We start from the raw sequence: 15,249 nt of genomic DNA, 5'->3' as shown, positions 1-15,249 counted from the left end.
GCAAACCGTCCGGTGCCTCAGGAGGGGGAAGCAGTGCCCTGCGCACACTGTTTACAGTGGGAGTGGGAATCTGCTGACTTCGACTGGGGACATCCTCGGATGGTGGAAGGAGTACTTTGAGGTTCTCCTCAACCCCACTGACATGTCTTCCATCGAGGAAGCAGAGGCCGAGGGCTCAGTTGTGGACTCGTCGATCCCCCAAGCTGAGGTCACTGAGGTAGTTGAGAAGCTCCTCAGTGGCAAGGCACCGGGGGTGGATGAGATCCGCCCTGAATACCTCAAGTCTCTGGATGTTGTGGGGCTGTCTTGGTTGACACGCCTCTGCAACGTCGTGTGGAGGCTGGGGACAGTGCCTCTGGACTGGCAGACTGGGGTGGTGGTCCCTCTTTTTAAGAAAGGGGACCGGAGGGTGTGTTCCAACTACAGGGGGATCACACTCCTCAGCCTCCCCGGAAAAGTCTATGCCAGGGTACTGGAGAGGAGAATTCGGCCGATAGTCGAACCTCGGATTCAGGAGGAACAATGCGCGTTTGGAACACTGGACCATCTCTATACCCTCGGCAGGTTGCTGGAGGGTTCATGGGAGTTTGCCCAACCAGTCCACATGTGCTTTGTGGATCTGGAGAAGGCATTCGACTGTGTCCCTCGTGGTGACCTGTGGGGGGTGCTCTGGGAGTATGGGGTCCGGGGCCCTCTGCTAAGGGCTGTCCATTGCTGGCAGTAAGTCAGACTTGTTCCCGGTGCATGTCGGACTCCAGCAGGGCTGCCCTTTGTCACCGGTCCTGTTCATTATCTATATGGACAGGATTTCTAGGCGCAGTCGTGAGCCGGAGGGCCGGTTTCCTCCGCAGGGTGGCTGGGCGCTCCCTTAGAGATAGGTGAGGAGCTCGGTCACCCGGGAGGAGCTCAGAGTAGAGCCGCTGCTCCTCCACAGAGGAGTCAGCTAAGGTGGCTCGGGCATCTGTTCCGGATGCCTCCTGGACGCCTCCCTGGGGAGGTGTTCCGGGCACGTCCAACCGGGAGGAGTCCCCGGGGAAGACCTAGGACATGCTGGAGGGACTATGTCTCTCGGCTGGCCTGGGAATGCCTCGGTATTCCCCCGGAAGAGCTGGAGGAAGTGTCTGGGGAGAGGGAAGTCTGGGCGTCCCTGCGTAGACTGCTGCCCCCGCGACCCGGCCCCGGATAAGCGGTAGAAAATGGATGGATGGATGGATGTAACCTGCTTTCAATTTTTTCAGTGTCAAAATCATGACTTTTCAATATTTATACTATGTACAATTAAATCAAACAGTAGTAAGTGTGTTAAAAGGATGTTCACCATGAGCATTATAGACTTTATGTATACAGCAAGTCTGCAGTATTTATTAAAGTGTGCATCAAACAAGTGTGCAGTTAAATGCAACATTAAGAAATCTAGACATTCACATAAAGCCCACAAATCACCATATATGGTAAATGCTCCTCTTTAATAAGCTCAGTGCTCATGGCAATGCTTGTTTCAGATGACATGGAGATGAGATGGAGTGTGTCCAAACATCAAGCAGGTGAACTTCATCAACAGTTAAGTAGAAGTACTGCTGCATATAAGAATCAAAATGTCTTATACAGAATTTTTTAAGTGTTTTGTCTAATACTTGTAATTGACGATAAGTCAGGTGGGAACATCACATAATCTGTTTACTTGTGATGATGCAAACCACTAAGGGCTACACATACACTGTCAGGAGTCTTCTCAAGAACTTGAATTTTTTTGCAAATAAAACATTGGGCAGGGTTTGAAGAAAAAGGAGATCCACCCAAAAACTGAGTTTAACTTCGGATTAGTTTGTGTGTGTGCAAAAGCATCTGAGGTGAACTCCCAGTGAGAAAAATGGCCCACTTGGTCCTCCAAGTGTGTGTGTGAATATAAATTGATATATGTGCATATTATTGTGTAGAATCCAAAAAAACTGTGATTTATCACACACAAACACCAGCATCGCTCTCTATCTCGCGGCATCATTATGATCTAATGCGGTTTATGTAACAAGGACCTGATTGTTTGCTGAGTCAGATCAGTTGTGTGTGTATGTGTGTGTGTGTGTGTGTATGAGTGTTTATCTTCAGAGAGAGATGTGTCTGTTATTACTTTACATAGTGCACAGTTTATCATCTCTGAATTACAGTGTCTCAATTGTGGATTAGATGGATTGGATTATTTGGGATTAAGTCAAATTCTTTCACAAAGCAACTTAAAATCAGAACAATCTTCTTTGTTCTCCTTATTTTACTTATTTTATGCTGAGTTTTTCCAAATTGTGACACCAACTAAAATATGTTCATAAACACCAACACTTCCTATCAAACATCAACACTTTCTACCAAAAAACAGTCTTTACCACTGAAAAACAACACCCTTCTTTGTATTTAAGTGACTGTGAAAGTTGTAATATGTGGCAAATTCTGTTAGGATAAAAAATGACAGAATAAAAATAAAAGTAATCAATCAAACAGACAAAATCCCCACATATTGTATACAAGTATAGTGTAAGCACAACAACTGCTGCTTTCAGTATGCGAGCAGCTTAAAATATTTTGTAATAAGCAGCAACGGAGTAGCAGTTCAAGCTTCCTGAAAATATGATCGGGTTAAGTTCAGTTCCATGTATGAAACTTGCATTGGTTTCAATATTATCCATTAATAATTGATTTCACTCTCTCTCTCAAAAAGTCTCAAATGTTTGTTTCAACGTGATTAATCCAATTTTATGACATTTAGCAGATTCCCTTATCCAGGGTGACTTTCATTTTATCTCATTTTATGCAACTGACGGTTAAGGGCCTTGCTCAGGGGCCCAGGAGTAGCAGATTTGGTGGAGCTGGGATTCAAACTCACAACCTTCTGATTAACCACTTGCCTACCACACTTTAAAATCAGGATATCTATTTATTTATCCTTATATCCTTATAACGGAGGCAAGAAAAACTCCCTAAAATGATATTAGGAGGAAACCTTCAAAAAAAAAAACCAGACTCAAAAGGGAACACATCCTCATGTGGAGGACACTGGACTGTGATTATAAAATAGTTTCATACATACAGTGAGAGCAAAAGTCCACACTTAAAAATTCAGGATTTCATTAAAAATTTCTATAACAAATTTGAACTAAAATCTTTTGAACAAAGTATGTAAATATTTAATAAGAATTTGCACCATTTCTAGTTCCTTATTTTCCCTATCTTGTGTCTAATCCGTCCTATTGAAGCATGTGTTCAGATGGCACTCAGATAAATTTGATCTAAAATGGATCATAAATATTTGCACGTTTGTAGAGTATTTGTGGAATATTAATAATGTCGGAAATTCATGTGAATATTTCAAAGATTCTAAGCAAGAAGTTGTCTAAGAAAAGAAACGAAAAAGAAAAGCAATAAACAAAAGCCTCAGACTTTTGGATCCCACTGTAGATAAATGTTTCATACAAAGAAGATTATTTATTTTAGTTATAATTCATATTTTATGAAAGATGTTATTCTTAACTCATGGACTTAGACAATAAACAGCCAGCATGTATAGAAGGGAAATTATTTCTAATCACATTATAATCATCTGGTGTCACTTTGATGAGGATGGGTTCTCTTTTGAGTCTGGATCCTCTGGAGGTTTCTTCCTATTAACATTTCTGGGAGTTTTTCCTTGCCAATGTTATTTCACACTTACTTATTACTCATAAATAAAAAAATTTAAATGTAGAATTAATTTTTTCCTGAATTTATATGATTTCTGTAATTTTTGTTTTTATTTCTTTTTTCTTTTTCTTTTTTTATTTCTTAAAATTGGTAGCTTGCACCAAATTAAAAGTGAATTGTTCTGTAAGGACTGTTTTCAATGCGCTGTACTCAGTATAGTGACAATAACAATCTTTATCTTTTTTTACTTAGTTTTTTTTACTTTGACTGGCCTTATATTACATGTGCAATATCTCTCACTGTATTACTTTGTGACTGCATAATCTATTTAGAGTTTACTATTATTAAACTTAAACATTAATAGCCTTGCATGGTCTTTTGTCTGTGCTCAGTGTTTACAGTTTGCTACTTCTTTTACTGTGTAAGAGCTACTCCACTTTTTTTCACTGTGTCTGGGTTGTGGTACAACTGTAGCACAAGAACTGTATTTTATATAGATGTTTAAAGCGCTCTTTACACATGACAATAAACCTGTAGCTGAAACTGAAGTTTGAGAGTTACACGTCACCCCACTGTAACTGATCAGCTGATTGGGTTACTGATTGATGCTCAAAGCAGATTAGAGAGAGAGAGGAAGAAAAACTGCACTAGATTCAACAATGCAATGAAATAGAAGAAAAAAAGGACCATTAAACTTTTTGTGATGTTAATGTAACTAAAGACCTGAAATGAGCAAGATTCATGCTGTACAAATGTACTGTGTGTGTGTGTGTGTGTGTGTGTGTGTGTGTGTGTGTGTGTGTGTGTGTAAGAGCAAGTTTGGTGTGTAGGTTTTATCTCTTCTCGGCCTACTTGCAGCATGTGCTTTTAATTTAGCTGAAGACACCCCCTCCCATAGTTTTTCCTTCTTCGATTCAAGCATTAATACAGAGTGCACTCTGTGTGTGTGTTTGTGTGTGTGTGTATATGTGACAGCGAGATAAAAAGCATACGTAATGATCCCAAAATCAAAGATTACTCATTTCATCCTTTCACATTTCTGTGTCCATTTATTTATTTGTGTGTGTATGTGTGTGTGTATGTGTGTGTATGTGTGTGTGTGTGTGTGTGTGTGTGTGTGTGTGTGTGTGTGTGTGTGTGTGTGTAAGAAAATTTATCTTTTTAGGATACATAAACATTGATAGGAGGAAATTATGTCAGTAAGAACATATGGACATCTTTCTGGTTTGTTAGTGAAATGTTGACCCAATGTGTGTGTGTGACCCAATGCGTATGTGTGTGTGTGTGTGTGTGTCTGTGTGTGTTTTCATAAGGGTCAAATCTTCATCACTACTGCATAAATTGCAACTTACCAGTGCAGAGTGCAAAGTTTCAAAGCGCCATGCAGCCATGCAAAAGATTTGTAATTCACTGTATACTTTTCTAGCTCAGAAATGAGTTCAGCTGGAACACAGATGCTAAACTTCACCCTTTTTCCTCAAAGACATACATACACTGTATGGCCAAAAGTGTTAGGCACCTAACCATCTAACGGAATGTCCCTCTTTCAGATTTAGTCCCCCCTTTGCTGCTATAACTGCCTCCAGACTTCTGGAAAGCCTTTATGCTAGAGTTTGGAGTGTGGCTGTGGGGATTTATGCACATTCAGCTACAAGAGTATTAATGAAGTCAGGTATTGATGTTGTAAGTGTGACGAGGCCTGGGGTACATTCAGGGTTCCAGTTCATTTCAAACGTGTTCAGTGGGGTTTGACGTCAGGACTCTCAAGCTCTTCACTACAACCGTAGCTAAACATGTATGCATGGACCTTGTTTTGTACCCAGGTGCATTGTCATGCTGGAAAAGATTTAGGCCTCTTAGGTCTAATGAAGAGATAGACATTCTACAAAATTGTGTGCTTCTATCTTTGTGGCAACAGTTTGGCAAAAATGGCCCCATATGGGTGTGATGTTCAGATCAGTTTTGTCAGATTTGATGTCTATAGTAAAAAAAGCCTTACCTATTCAATGTTGATGCTGACAAATAATGATATCGTGATGAAAAGAACATGATTTTATAGCATCTTGCCTTAATCCAAGTCTGAGTACATTATTGAGAACTATTTTTGTTTCATCAGTCATCCAACAAAAATATAAGAACATCCATCATTCTTCACTTTTTGGAAGGCCAGTTGGCTGAGGAACACCAATATATTCTGCAAAAGGGGTGTGTACTGAGTGCATAGGGTGTAACAGCTATTCTGAATAAGTTATATAAAAGACAAAGCAACATAAAAACCATTGTCAGTTTATCAGCTACATACAGTAAATACATCAATATTGACCGTATCCCATCTGCTGTAAGCAATTTGACAGCTCCAGGATTCTAGATTAAAGTATTAGTCAGGGACTAACAGAAAACACAAAGAAAATTCTCTCTCATGTGACCTCTCATGTTTGGCTTTATGTCCATTCTCTCAGGCCTGGTTTACATTTTGGCTGTTACAGCTAGACCCCACTTGCTCTCTTTTCACAATGTACACCCTTTTAAACCACTGTGGCATACAGGAACAGCATCCCTAATAATCTGTTCTCCTGCATTGCTGCTAGTGTCTGATGCTGGACTTGAGCTGTGTCCAAATATTACCCCATTGTACTACCCTATTATATAGTAGACACTATATGCCAAAAGATTTCTAAATGTAGTATTTAAAAAAACAGTACGTGTGACGTTCCCTACTACTTTTGCTAAGACTCTGGAGCTAATGTTTAATGCACTATCCCATAAGGCAGCAGGACTGTTTGGTAAAAGCCATATGTATTAAATGTTGTTCCTTGTTGTTAAACCACATTTGTTGACCTGTTGAAGGTTACTATGAAGTTGTAGATCACATGACAATGGCAACATGGGTCATGTGCTAGCCTAATGGTTAAGGTGTTGGGCTACCAATCGGAAGGTTGTGAGTTCAATCCCAGGTCCACCAAGCTGCCACTGTTGGGCCCCTGAGCAAGGCCCTTAACCCTCAGTTGTATAAAAAAATAATGATAATGTAAGTTGCTCTGGATAAGGGAGTCTGATAAATGCTGGAAATGTAATGTAAATATAGTATTATATTTACATGTATATAAATATACTATATTATTAATATAGATCAAGACAACAGCTGAGTAAAAGGTACTAAGTGGTTTTGGACTTCGATTATTTCACACTACAGCATTCATCCTGATACTCCTTCTGTGATTTTTGAATCACCATCTGCTACTGTGGAAGTCCCTATGAGGATAATACTGCACTTTCCAAAAACCAGCTTAGCTCCAAGTCTTGTCAGTGGATAATCTCATATGGATACTGGAAACTGCTCAAACTGCTGCTGTAATCCTTTTAAAGATACAGATACGATGCTCATACTAAACACCCTGTTAACACCCCACCCTGTTAATCTGTCTGTCTGTCTAACTGTCTGTCTGGTTTATGATTTTGCTACTGGTTTAAGATTTTGCACACAAGATGTTAATTTACACACAGGATGGAATTATTATACTGATATAGACTATAAAGATATAAAGACTGATATCACATTTTTATATCCAAAACATTAGCGTGCTAGTTTTACAAAGGGGAGTTATACTCTTTCTTTTGAACCAGGTGCCAGGATGATGTCAACTTGTAACCCTCAAAAGCAGCTTTATTATCTGTATGTGTGTGTGTGTGTGTGTGTGTGTGTGTGTGTGTGTGTGTGTGTGTGTTTGTGTGTGTGTTTTTAGGTGAGTCTTGAGTGTGGAACAGCTGGAAACAGACTGCTGTATGTTTATCCATGTATGTGTTTGTATTATTTAGTTAACTAATCATTCCCCAAAACCAAAAAGTTATCATACATGCACACAGATGTGTGTGTGTGTGTGCTTGTGTGTGTGTATGGGGTGTGTGTGCGTGTGTGTGTGTGTGTGTGTGTGTGTGTGTGTGTGTGACTTAAGCAGAAAACACCTGGAACCAGACTGCTATGTTATCAGAACTGTTTCAAAATTTTGTTCTGGTAATTTTTCATTTATACAAAAGTATGTGCAATATTTACATACGGTGTGTGTGTGTGTGTGTGTGTGTGTGTGTGTGTGTGTGTGTGTGTATGTGTGTGTGTGTGAGAGAGAAAGAAATTTAAGCAGAAAACACCTGGAACCAGACTGCAATGCTGTTAGAACTGTTTCTATTTTGTTCTGTTAATTTGTTTATTCAAACAAAAGCTTCTGTAATAGATACATACTGTGTGTGTGTGTGTGTGTGTGTGTGTGTGTGTGTGTGTGTGTGTGTGTGCGTGTGTGTGTGTGTGTGTATATGCGTGTGTGTGTGTATACTTACACACTCTAAAGCCAGACGTGCTTGTCACATCCTCATTGCTATACAGCGTGGTAATGTTGCCTCGCTTGCAGTTGTTGATGCAGTGTCCATTGGAGCAGCGCTGCCTGCAGATGGTTGGCGTGAAGAGAACTTTAATCCTCTCGGCTGCTGGAGACACATGCAGCAGTGCCGACACACAACACAGTAGCAAAATCAGTGTTCGAAACATTGTCGCACACACACAAACACTCACACTCTCACACACTGAAAAAAGAGCAGCTGAGGATCCTGAGTGAAGTCCATGCGTCCTCTCAGCTTCTCTTTACTTTTCTGCTTTCGTCTTACAGTTGCAAAAAGGCAAAATAGACTTACACACATACACACACTAGCAAAATAGTCTCAGGCAGTGTTACAAACACACACACCTGTGTGTGTTAAGAAGCAATAAAAAATCCTAAAGTTTTAGAAAGTTTAATCATCCCAGGAAATGCAGTTTGGTCTGTGTTCAAAATCCAATGTGTTGTGAAAATGAGATCCATCACATACTGGAGTGAAGCTCAGACACACACTGCTGTGCATAAGCAGAACTTTCTGCGTCATATGAGAGGAGAGTGGGCGGTGAAAGAAGGAGGAAAATGAGAGAGGGAGTCAGAGGGAAATAGCGAGGAAGGGGAGAGAAAGAGAGAGAGAAGGGTACTGTTGGCGTTGTATATGTGGGTGAGCAATGTTTGGAAGCGTGTGTGTGTGTGTGTGTGTGTGTGTGTGTGTGTGTGTGTGTGTGTGTGTGTGTGTGTGTCTGTGTGTGTGTGTATGGAAGCAAGGCCGTACAGTACTTTTGTTCCACACTGCACTTTAATAAACACCACAAACTGACTTAATGTAATGGAACTCCGCCCACAAATGATCATCTTAAATTGCCACTCTCACTTAAAAAAAACCCATTATATCACAGTTTAATGTACACAGCCTAAGATCTCTGAGTGTCTTGTAGTGATGTTCTTTACAGAGCGTGTCTGTAAATCACAGTGCAGAGTGGTATAAATGTAAATATTAATGTAATTATTGTAAAGGATTATCTCCATCCACTCACTATCAGTCAGTTTCAGTCAGTTTAAAGCTTCATAAGAGCAGGAAGTGACATCACTGGTGGATACCCACAAACTCCAGAATCTGGACCAGACATTTTATCTACATTTATATATCAAATGTTACATTATAAAAAGCAGTGTTGTTGTATGGTGTGTGAGTCATCAGAATAGTTCATCAGGGTCTAATATTTAAAACCAGAGCACAATATGAGCTGCCTGTCATATCTTAAATAAGTGGCTAATCAGCTGGGTGATGCATTTATTTGCCAAACAAGACTAACTAGCTAACTTACTCTAGGCATCTAGACATCTCACCCATTCAGCCTTTCTGACTTGCTTTAGATTCGCTATACTCTGTATAGGACCAAATATTTCCTAACCGCCATACCCACATGTGCTTATTGAACATCCCATTCCAAAACCATAGACAAGATTTTATACTGGATTTTGGACTGTGGCTGTGGGGATTTGGCCATTTGGCCACAAGAAAATTAGTTAAGTCAGCGGCTGATTTCAGGTGAGAAGATTTGGGTTGCATTTGGCATTCTTATTTATCCGAAAAGGTATGCACTGAAGCTCTTCTGAGTTTCCAAGGATGTGCAACAGTTTGGGGAAGAACCACATATACAGTACAGTACAGTAGTTGTGATAGTCAGGTGTTATCAAATTTTAGGCCATTTAGTGAAGTTAGCATCTTGTTGTCCTAATCATGTGGCTGTACTCATAATATTATCATTCTATCACTTCTTGTCTAGTCATTTTGCATAATGATGCTTGAATTGTTAAAACCCAAATAAAGCAAATTATAACCTAAAAAAAAGAAATCCACATGAAATCTGCATTTCTGTCCGAGACTCTTAGCATCTTAAAGTGGGATATTCTAGGGGTACTTATTTATCTCTTACACCTGTGAGTCCCAGCACTGCCAAATCTGATGGAACAATAAATCTGGAGTGCGACTGCAGGGAGGATTCAGCTCTGTCTGCATTTATGTGGATGATCTATCGACCATTTGGCCCCTGTCATACAGCAGTAACTCTAAATTCCAAGGGACACATAAGGACATATGGGCAGGTCCAAAAGTCTGAGAACACTACCAAGAACTGTTTTTATTGTAATACTTAGCATTTTATTATGTATTTTTTAATAACAAGATTATAATAGTTGTACTAATTAAACAAGTTAGCACACTATGCTTAACGTGTTCATAACATGACAATAACACTGCAAGTTAGGAGCATCCATTTCTTATAGCTTAGTGAAATGATGGCTAGTATTTAGAAAGTTAGTATTTAATGCAGGATATTGGTTTATTTGATGAAATAATACTTATAATTACTGGTTTGTAATATTGAACGCTGAAGTATTTTGCCATTTATTCAAAACCATTGGTGTCTTGCCTGGAGAATGTTAATGTCTAATAGGAATTAATGGTGATTAATGGTGAATAATTATGTCCATCACATGTTGTTAGTGTTTTTCGGTGGAATATCATGGGAAGATGGGAGTCATGTTTGATGGAGAATGTTGGTGTCTAATTGTAATTGTACTAATTGTAGTGGTGTCATATTCTGTTGGCTGAAAATGGACTGATATGAATTTGTAGGTTTGATGAAGATTATTTGTGAATGATAAGAAGTTATGGTGTGTAAAGGAGACTGATCTTACCTGAAAGGAGTGTTGGTGGGTTTGACTGATAATGTTGATGTCTGCTAAGAAATAACATTTGATGGAGAATGTTGATACCTGATGGGTAGTAATAGTTTTAATGGATAATTTTGGTATATGGTAAAGTATTGGTGTGTTTAATAGATAATGGGGGTGTCTGATGGGAAGTAATGGTGTTTAAATGGAAGATTTTGGTACTGATTGGGGTGGATAAAGGTGTCTAATAAAGAACTGTGGTGTGTTTGATTAAAAAAATAAAAAGTGACTGAAAATGTGTTGGAAATGTTTAGTCCTTAAAAGGAAATATGGATTGATAGTGTGAAGTGTGTGAAGTGGGGCGGTTTAGGGTGTAATATCTAGGTGTATTTAAGAGCACTGGATTACAGTATAGTTGGAGGAGACGGGGTTGAGTTCCTGATTGTTGATTTAGTGATGTCACATGTCTGGGTTTATTTTTTCAAATACTAATGCAGTTCTCTACTTACACAAACCCTCATATGTACACAAAAGAGGCCTAAATCCCATCATAAATATTAAGATCATGAAAAAAATTTAACCTGGCAAAATCTGAATCTAACATTTTTTACAGATTTTGGTAATTATGCCCTGTTAATATTTTATTTCTGCAGCAGTGGGCATTATACTCTGTTTTCCCCTAGCTATATCTAGGCCATCATTATGCCCCTATATATTATATTTATATATATATATATATATTATTATAGTATTGAGTAATACATATATATATATATATATATATATATATATATATATATATATATATATATATATATATATATATATATATATATATAAAGATACATTAATCCCCCAAAATCCATCTTTCTAAAAGTTTGGTCCATCTTTCACAAAGGACAACCACTAAAATACTAAAATACAGTTCTGTTAAGTGTCACGCTTGCCTGTCTTCAAAACTTGACAGCCCTGAAAATAATTCTCACTACTTAAGAAAACAAAAAATAAGCATCATATATATGATTAGACACAACCAGGGTAAAAAAAAAGTATAAAGGTCTTGCATTATGCATTTTTTTGGTAACAGGATCAGAGTGCAAAGACACAGTTTGAACATAATCATCGCCAGAATCAACATTGTGTCACACAAGCATCCTCATTTGGCAAAGGAGCAGTGTCACAAAAAGGCCAGACTGAGTGGATCTTTATCCATGGAATATGCAGTGACATTCATCTTTTTGCATTAGAAGTATATTGGTATTAGTCTTTTTGTCACTAAATATTTGTACAGGGCTTTTTTTGTGCAGATCAGAGAAGAATAAATAAAGGCTGTTTTTATCTTCAAGAATGTTCTGGGGGCTGAAATTCCATATCATCATTGCAAAGGCTTATCTAATGTGTAAATTATAACCTAGTGTTTTATAGTCAACAGAAACAGATTGGAATTAAATATATAATTATGTCTAGATTATGTCTATCTATCTTTCTGTCTGTCTGTCTGTCTGTCTTGAAGTTAAATTTAGCATTTTCTAAAAAGATAATAATCTCCAGATCCTTCAGGTATCTTTGTTCCTAGTTTTCTGTAGCTTTTGGCAGTGTTTATGCTCACTAACAGGCACTATTGAAGTACAGAGTCATTTACTAGCACCAAAATCTCTCCAAAGCTTTGTACATTTAAACCCTGTCTTTCTTAATGTGGAACAATGGTAATAATGAATTGTCCAACATAAACTTTATATGTCTGGCTCTGGTTTACTAATGAGCATAAAAAACATATTCTGTTACAGAGATGATGGTAAGGCTCATTTAAGCTGAGCGTAACATGATGAAATAAAAGCGTTCATTAAAAAGGGACCGGATTTTGGAAATGTAAAGAAGATGTTAGTGGTTTAATATTCATTTCCTTCTCATCAGGATGCCTGGACAGCCATTTTGGTCAGGATTGTTTACCTCGAAGAGTGTTGAAATTTTAAAAAGGTTTGTTTTGGAACTTATATTCCAATAAAATGCAAGACAATGCCTGTAACAGTCTGGAAATTTCTCAGTTATATATGTCTCTCAGCTGTGTTCCTGGCAGCAGAAAGAAAAAAGTAATGGCCCTCTCCATCATTCATTATTTCCATTAATACGGCTTCCTTTAACTTTCATTGGATTTCAATTAAGTGAAAAGTAAAAACTGAAATGAATTGACACTTCATGAAATAAAATTGGGTCTTTGTACAATGAACAGAGTGTGAAGAAGTCCTTAATATTAATCAGGAGCATCACTATTTTCATTTAGCTCTTTTTCCCCCACTGGCTTACACAGTGGCCAGGATGAATGCACACTTGTTAATGTACTAAAAGTGTAGTAAAATGTACCCAAAAGTTCATGGGTGGTGTTCACACTGTGATGTACTGTATGTTTGTTAAATAAATAAATGAATAAATAAATTACCACTTAAATCTTATGATCAATATGAATTCATACATAGAATGTTTGACGAATCTGTGTTCCTGAGCTAATATATACGTTGTTCAAGTGTGTTTGCTTCATATTTATTATATTTCGTATAGCTACTATATAGTAAACCTGCAATGTGTCACTGATTCCCAATTGAAGTGTGTTCTTTTTTTGTCATTGCGTCAAAATGACTTTTCAAAGTCGGGTAGATGCTGATCGTCAACAACAATATACCGGACAAGAACTGTTATTTTCACTTCCCTAGCATCATGTTCTAACTTTTACTCACAACAAATAGACATAGCGTATGAAGTCAGCACTTTACATTGAAAATCCTGACACTTTAATACTACCTAAAATATGTGACAGCCAATACAAAACCACAAAGTGTATGAAAGCATGTTAGCTTGTGAAGGAGGTTGCATATTCATGTCATCTCCATATCAAGAACGCTACAACCTTCAGTCTGAAAGCCTACCCAGTGTCTTCCACAGAGCACCTCTTTGTCATTCGATGATGTAATAATAATAATAATAATAATAATAATAATAATAATAATAATAATAATAATAGTAATTTATTTACCTTCTGCATTCAACTAACACAAAAAACTTAATCAAAGAGACTAGCACATTAGCAGCCACATTCATCTCATCCAAAGTCATTACTGCACCTCCACCCCTGGGCCAATGCAAACAATTGCAGGAATCCCCTACAATGCTATCTGAGTAAACACAAGTACAAAAATGTACCCGACGATAACCTTATCTCGCTCCAGAAGTTTTCAAAAAAGCAGGAAGTGTGCCAAATTATTAACACAATCTGTTCCAAGCAATACTGGCTTTGTTTGGAAAGTGCCATGTTCTGCACTGATATCCAAGCTTAGGTATGTGGGCATTGATCAAATCAGCTACAGTCACACGTTATTATGAAAACAAAACTTTAATGGATGAGGTTAAACAGCATAAATGCCTGACTTCTCTCTGTGTCAGCAGAGAGGTTATAAAATTCTGCACAGCTCAGTTAAAACAACAGGTTTCATAATGTAAAATAATAAGAGAAAGATATCAGAACATTTCCACCTTTAATATAAAAATGACAGCCTATAATGAAAAAAGAAAACTTGACATAACAAATCATCAAGCTCATGTTAAATAGTAATTAGTCCACTGTCTTTAACTGAAGTTACTCTTATTTTGACATCATCTTGGTTACATTCTACTACAAGAGCCTTGATCTACAAAGACCTTACAAAACATCAGCAGAATCTCACTGTTCAGAGGTATTGCTCAGGTGATGGCTGCAAAACAACTTCCAAGGCATTATATTTCATTTGTATTTTCTGCATTTGACAGATTCCCTTAAACAGTGTGACTTACATTTTCTCAGATTTTTATACAACTGAGCAATTGAGGGTAAAGGGCCTTGCTCACCGGCCCAACAGTGGCAGCTTATTGGTCCTGGGATTTAAACTCACAACCATCTGATCAGTAGTCCAACACCTTAATCACTAGGCTACCACATCCCCAAGATAGTTGGAGCACCACATCACCAAGAACAGGACATCCGTCCAAAATATACAAAGATCAAAACTTTCCAGGAAAGCTGCCAAGAGACTTATAGCAACATTGAAGAAGCTGCAAGAATATCTGACAATTATTGATTACTCTCTGCATGTGACAACAATCTTTTATATTCATTGCATGTCTGGGGCATGGTTTAGGGTGGCTACATTTAAACCATTTTTCACAAAAAACATCCAAGCCCAATTAAATCAGCCCTGAAAATGTGGTAAAATGTGTTATGATAAGGCTAATTCCCAATCGTAAAATAATTCCAGAATTCAAAAGATATGCTTGGGACAAAAGAAGGATAGAACACCCATGGTGAAGCATGGTGGTGGCAGCATCATGCTTTAGGACTGGGGATTTTATTCAATGGGAAGGAATCATGAACAGTCAATTTTAGTGCACAACCTTCAGGTGGCTGCTAGTAAGCTGAAAATGAAATGGAATTTCACCTTATAGTATGACAATAACCCAAAGCACAGATCCAAATCAGCAATGGCCCAGCCAGAGAAAAGACCTGAATCCA

At 38.1% G+C, this 15,249-nt stretch overlaps 1 protein-coding gene across 5 annotated transcripts in view; it reads right to left on the bottom strand.

Annotated features, from left to right (window-relative positions):
• Nucleotides 1–8,565, bottom strand: part of LOC132851049 (latent-transforming growth factor beta-binding protein 4) — a 424,131-nt gene extending 415,566 nt beyond the window's left edge. For all 5 annotated transcript variants that reach the window (XM_060877626.1, XM_060877625.1, XM_060877624.1 and 2 more), the window contains exon 1: nucleotides 8,002–8,565. In XM_060877626.1, the coding sequence (XP_060733609.1) occupies nucleotides 8,002–8,209 (208 nt within the window). In that variant the 5' untranslated portion in view covers nucleotides 8,210–8,565. The remainder of the gene's footprint in view (nucleotides 1–8,001) is intronic.
• Nucleotides 8,566–15,249: the final 6,684 nt, after the last annotated feature.

This window comes from Tachysurus vachellii, chromosome 9, assembly GCF_030014155.1.
Source record: "Tachysurus vachellii isolate PV-2020 chromosome 9, HZAU_Pvac_v1, whole genome shotgun sequence".
Lineage (NCBI taxonomy): Eukaryota > Metazoa > Chordata > Actinopteri > Siluriformes > Bagridae > Tachysurus > Tachysurus vachellii.
Note: the sequence above shows the minus strand (reverse complement) of the source record. Positions and strands in the feature narration are given on the sequence as shown.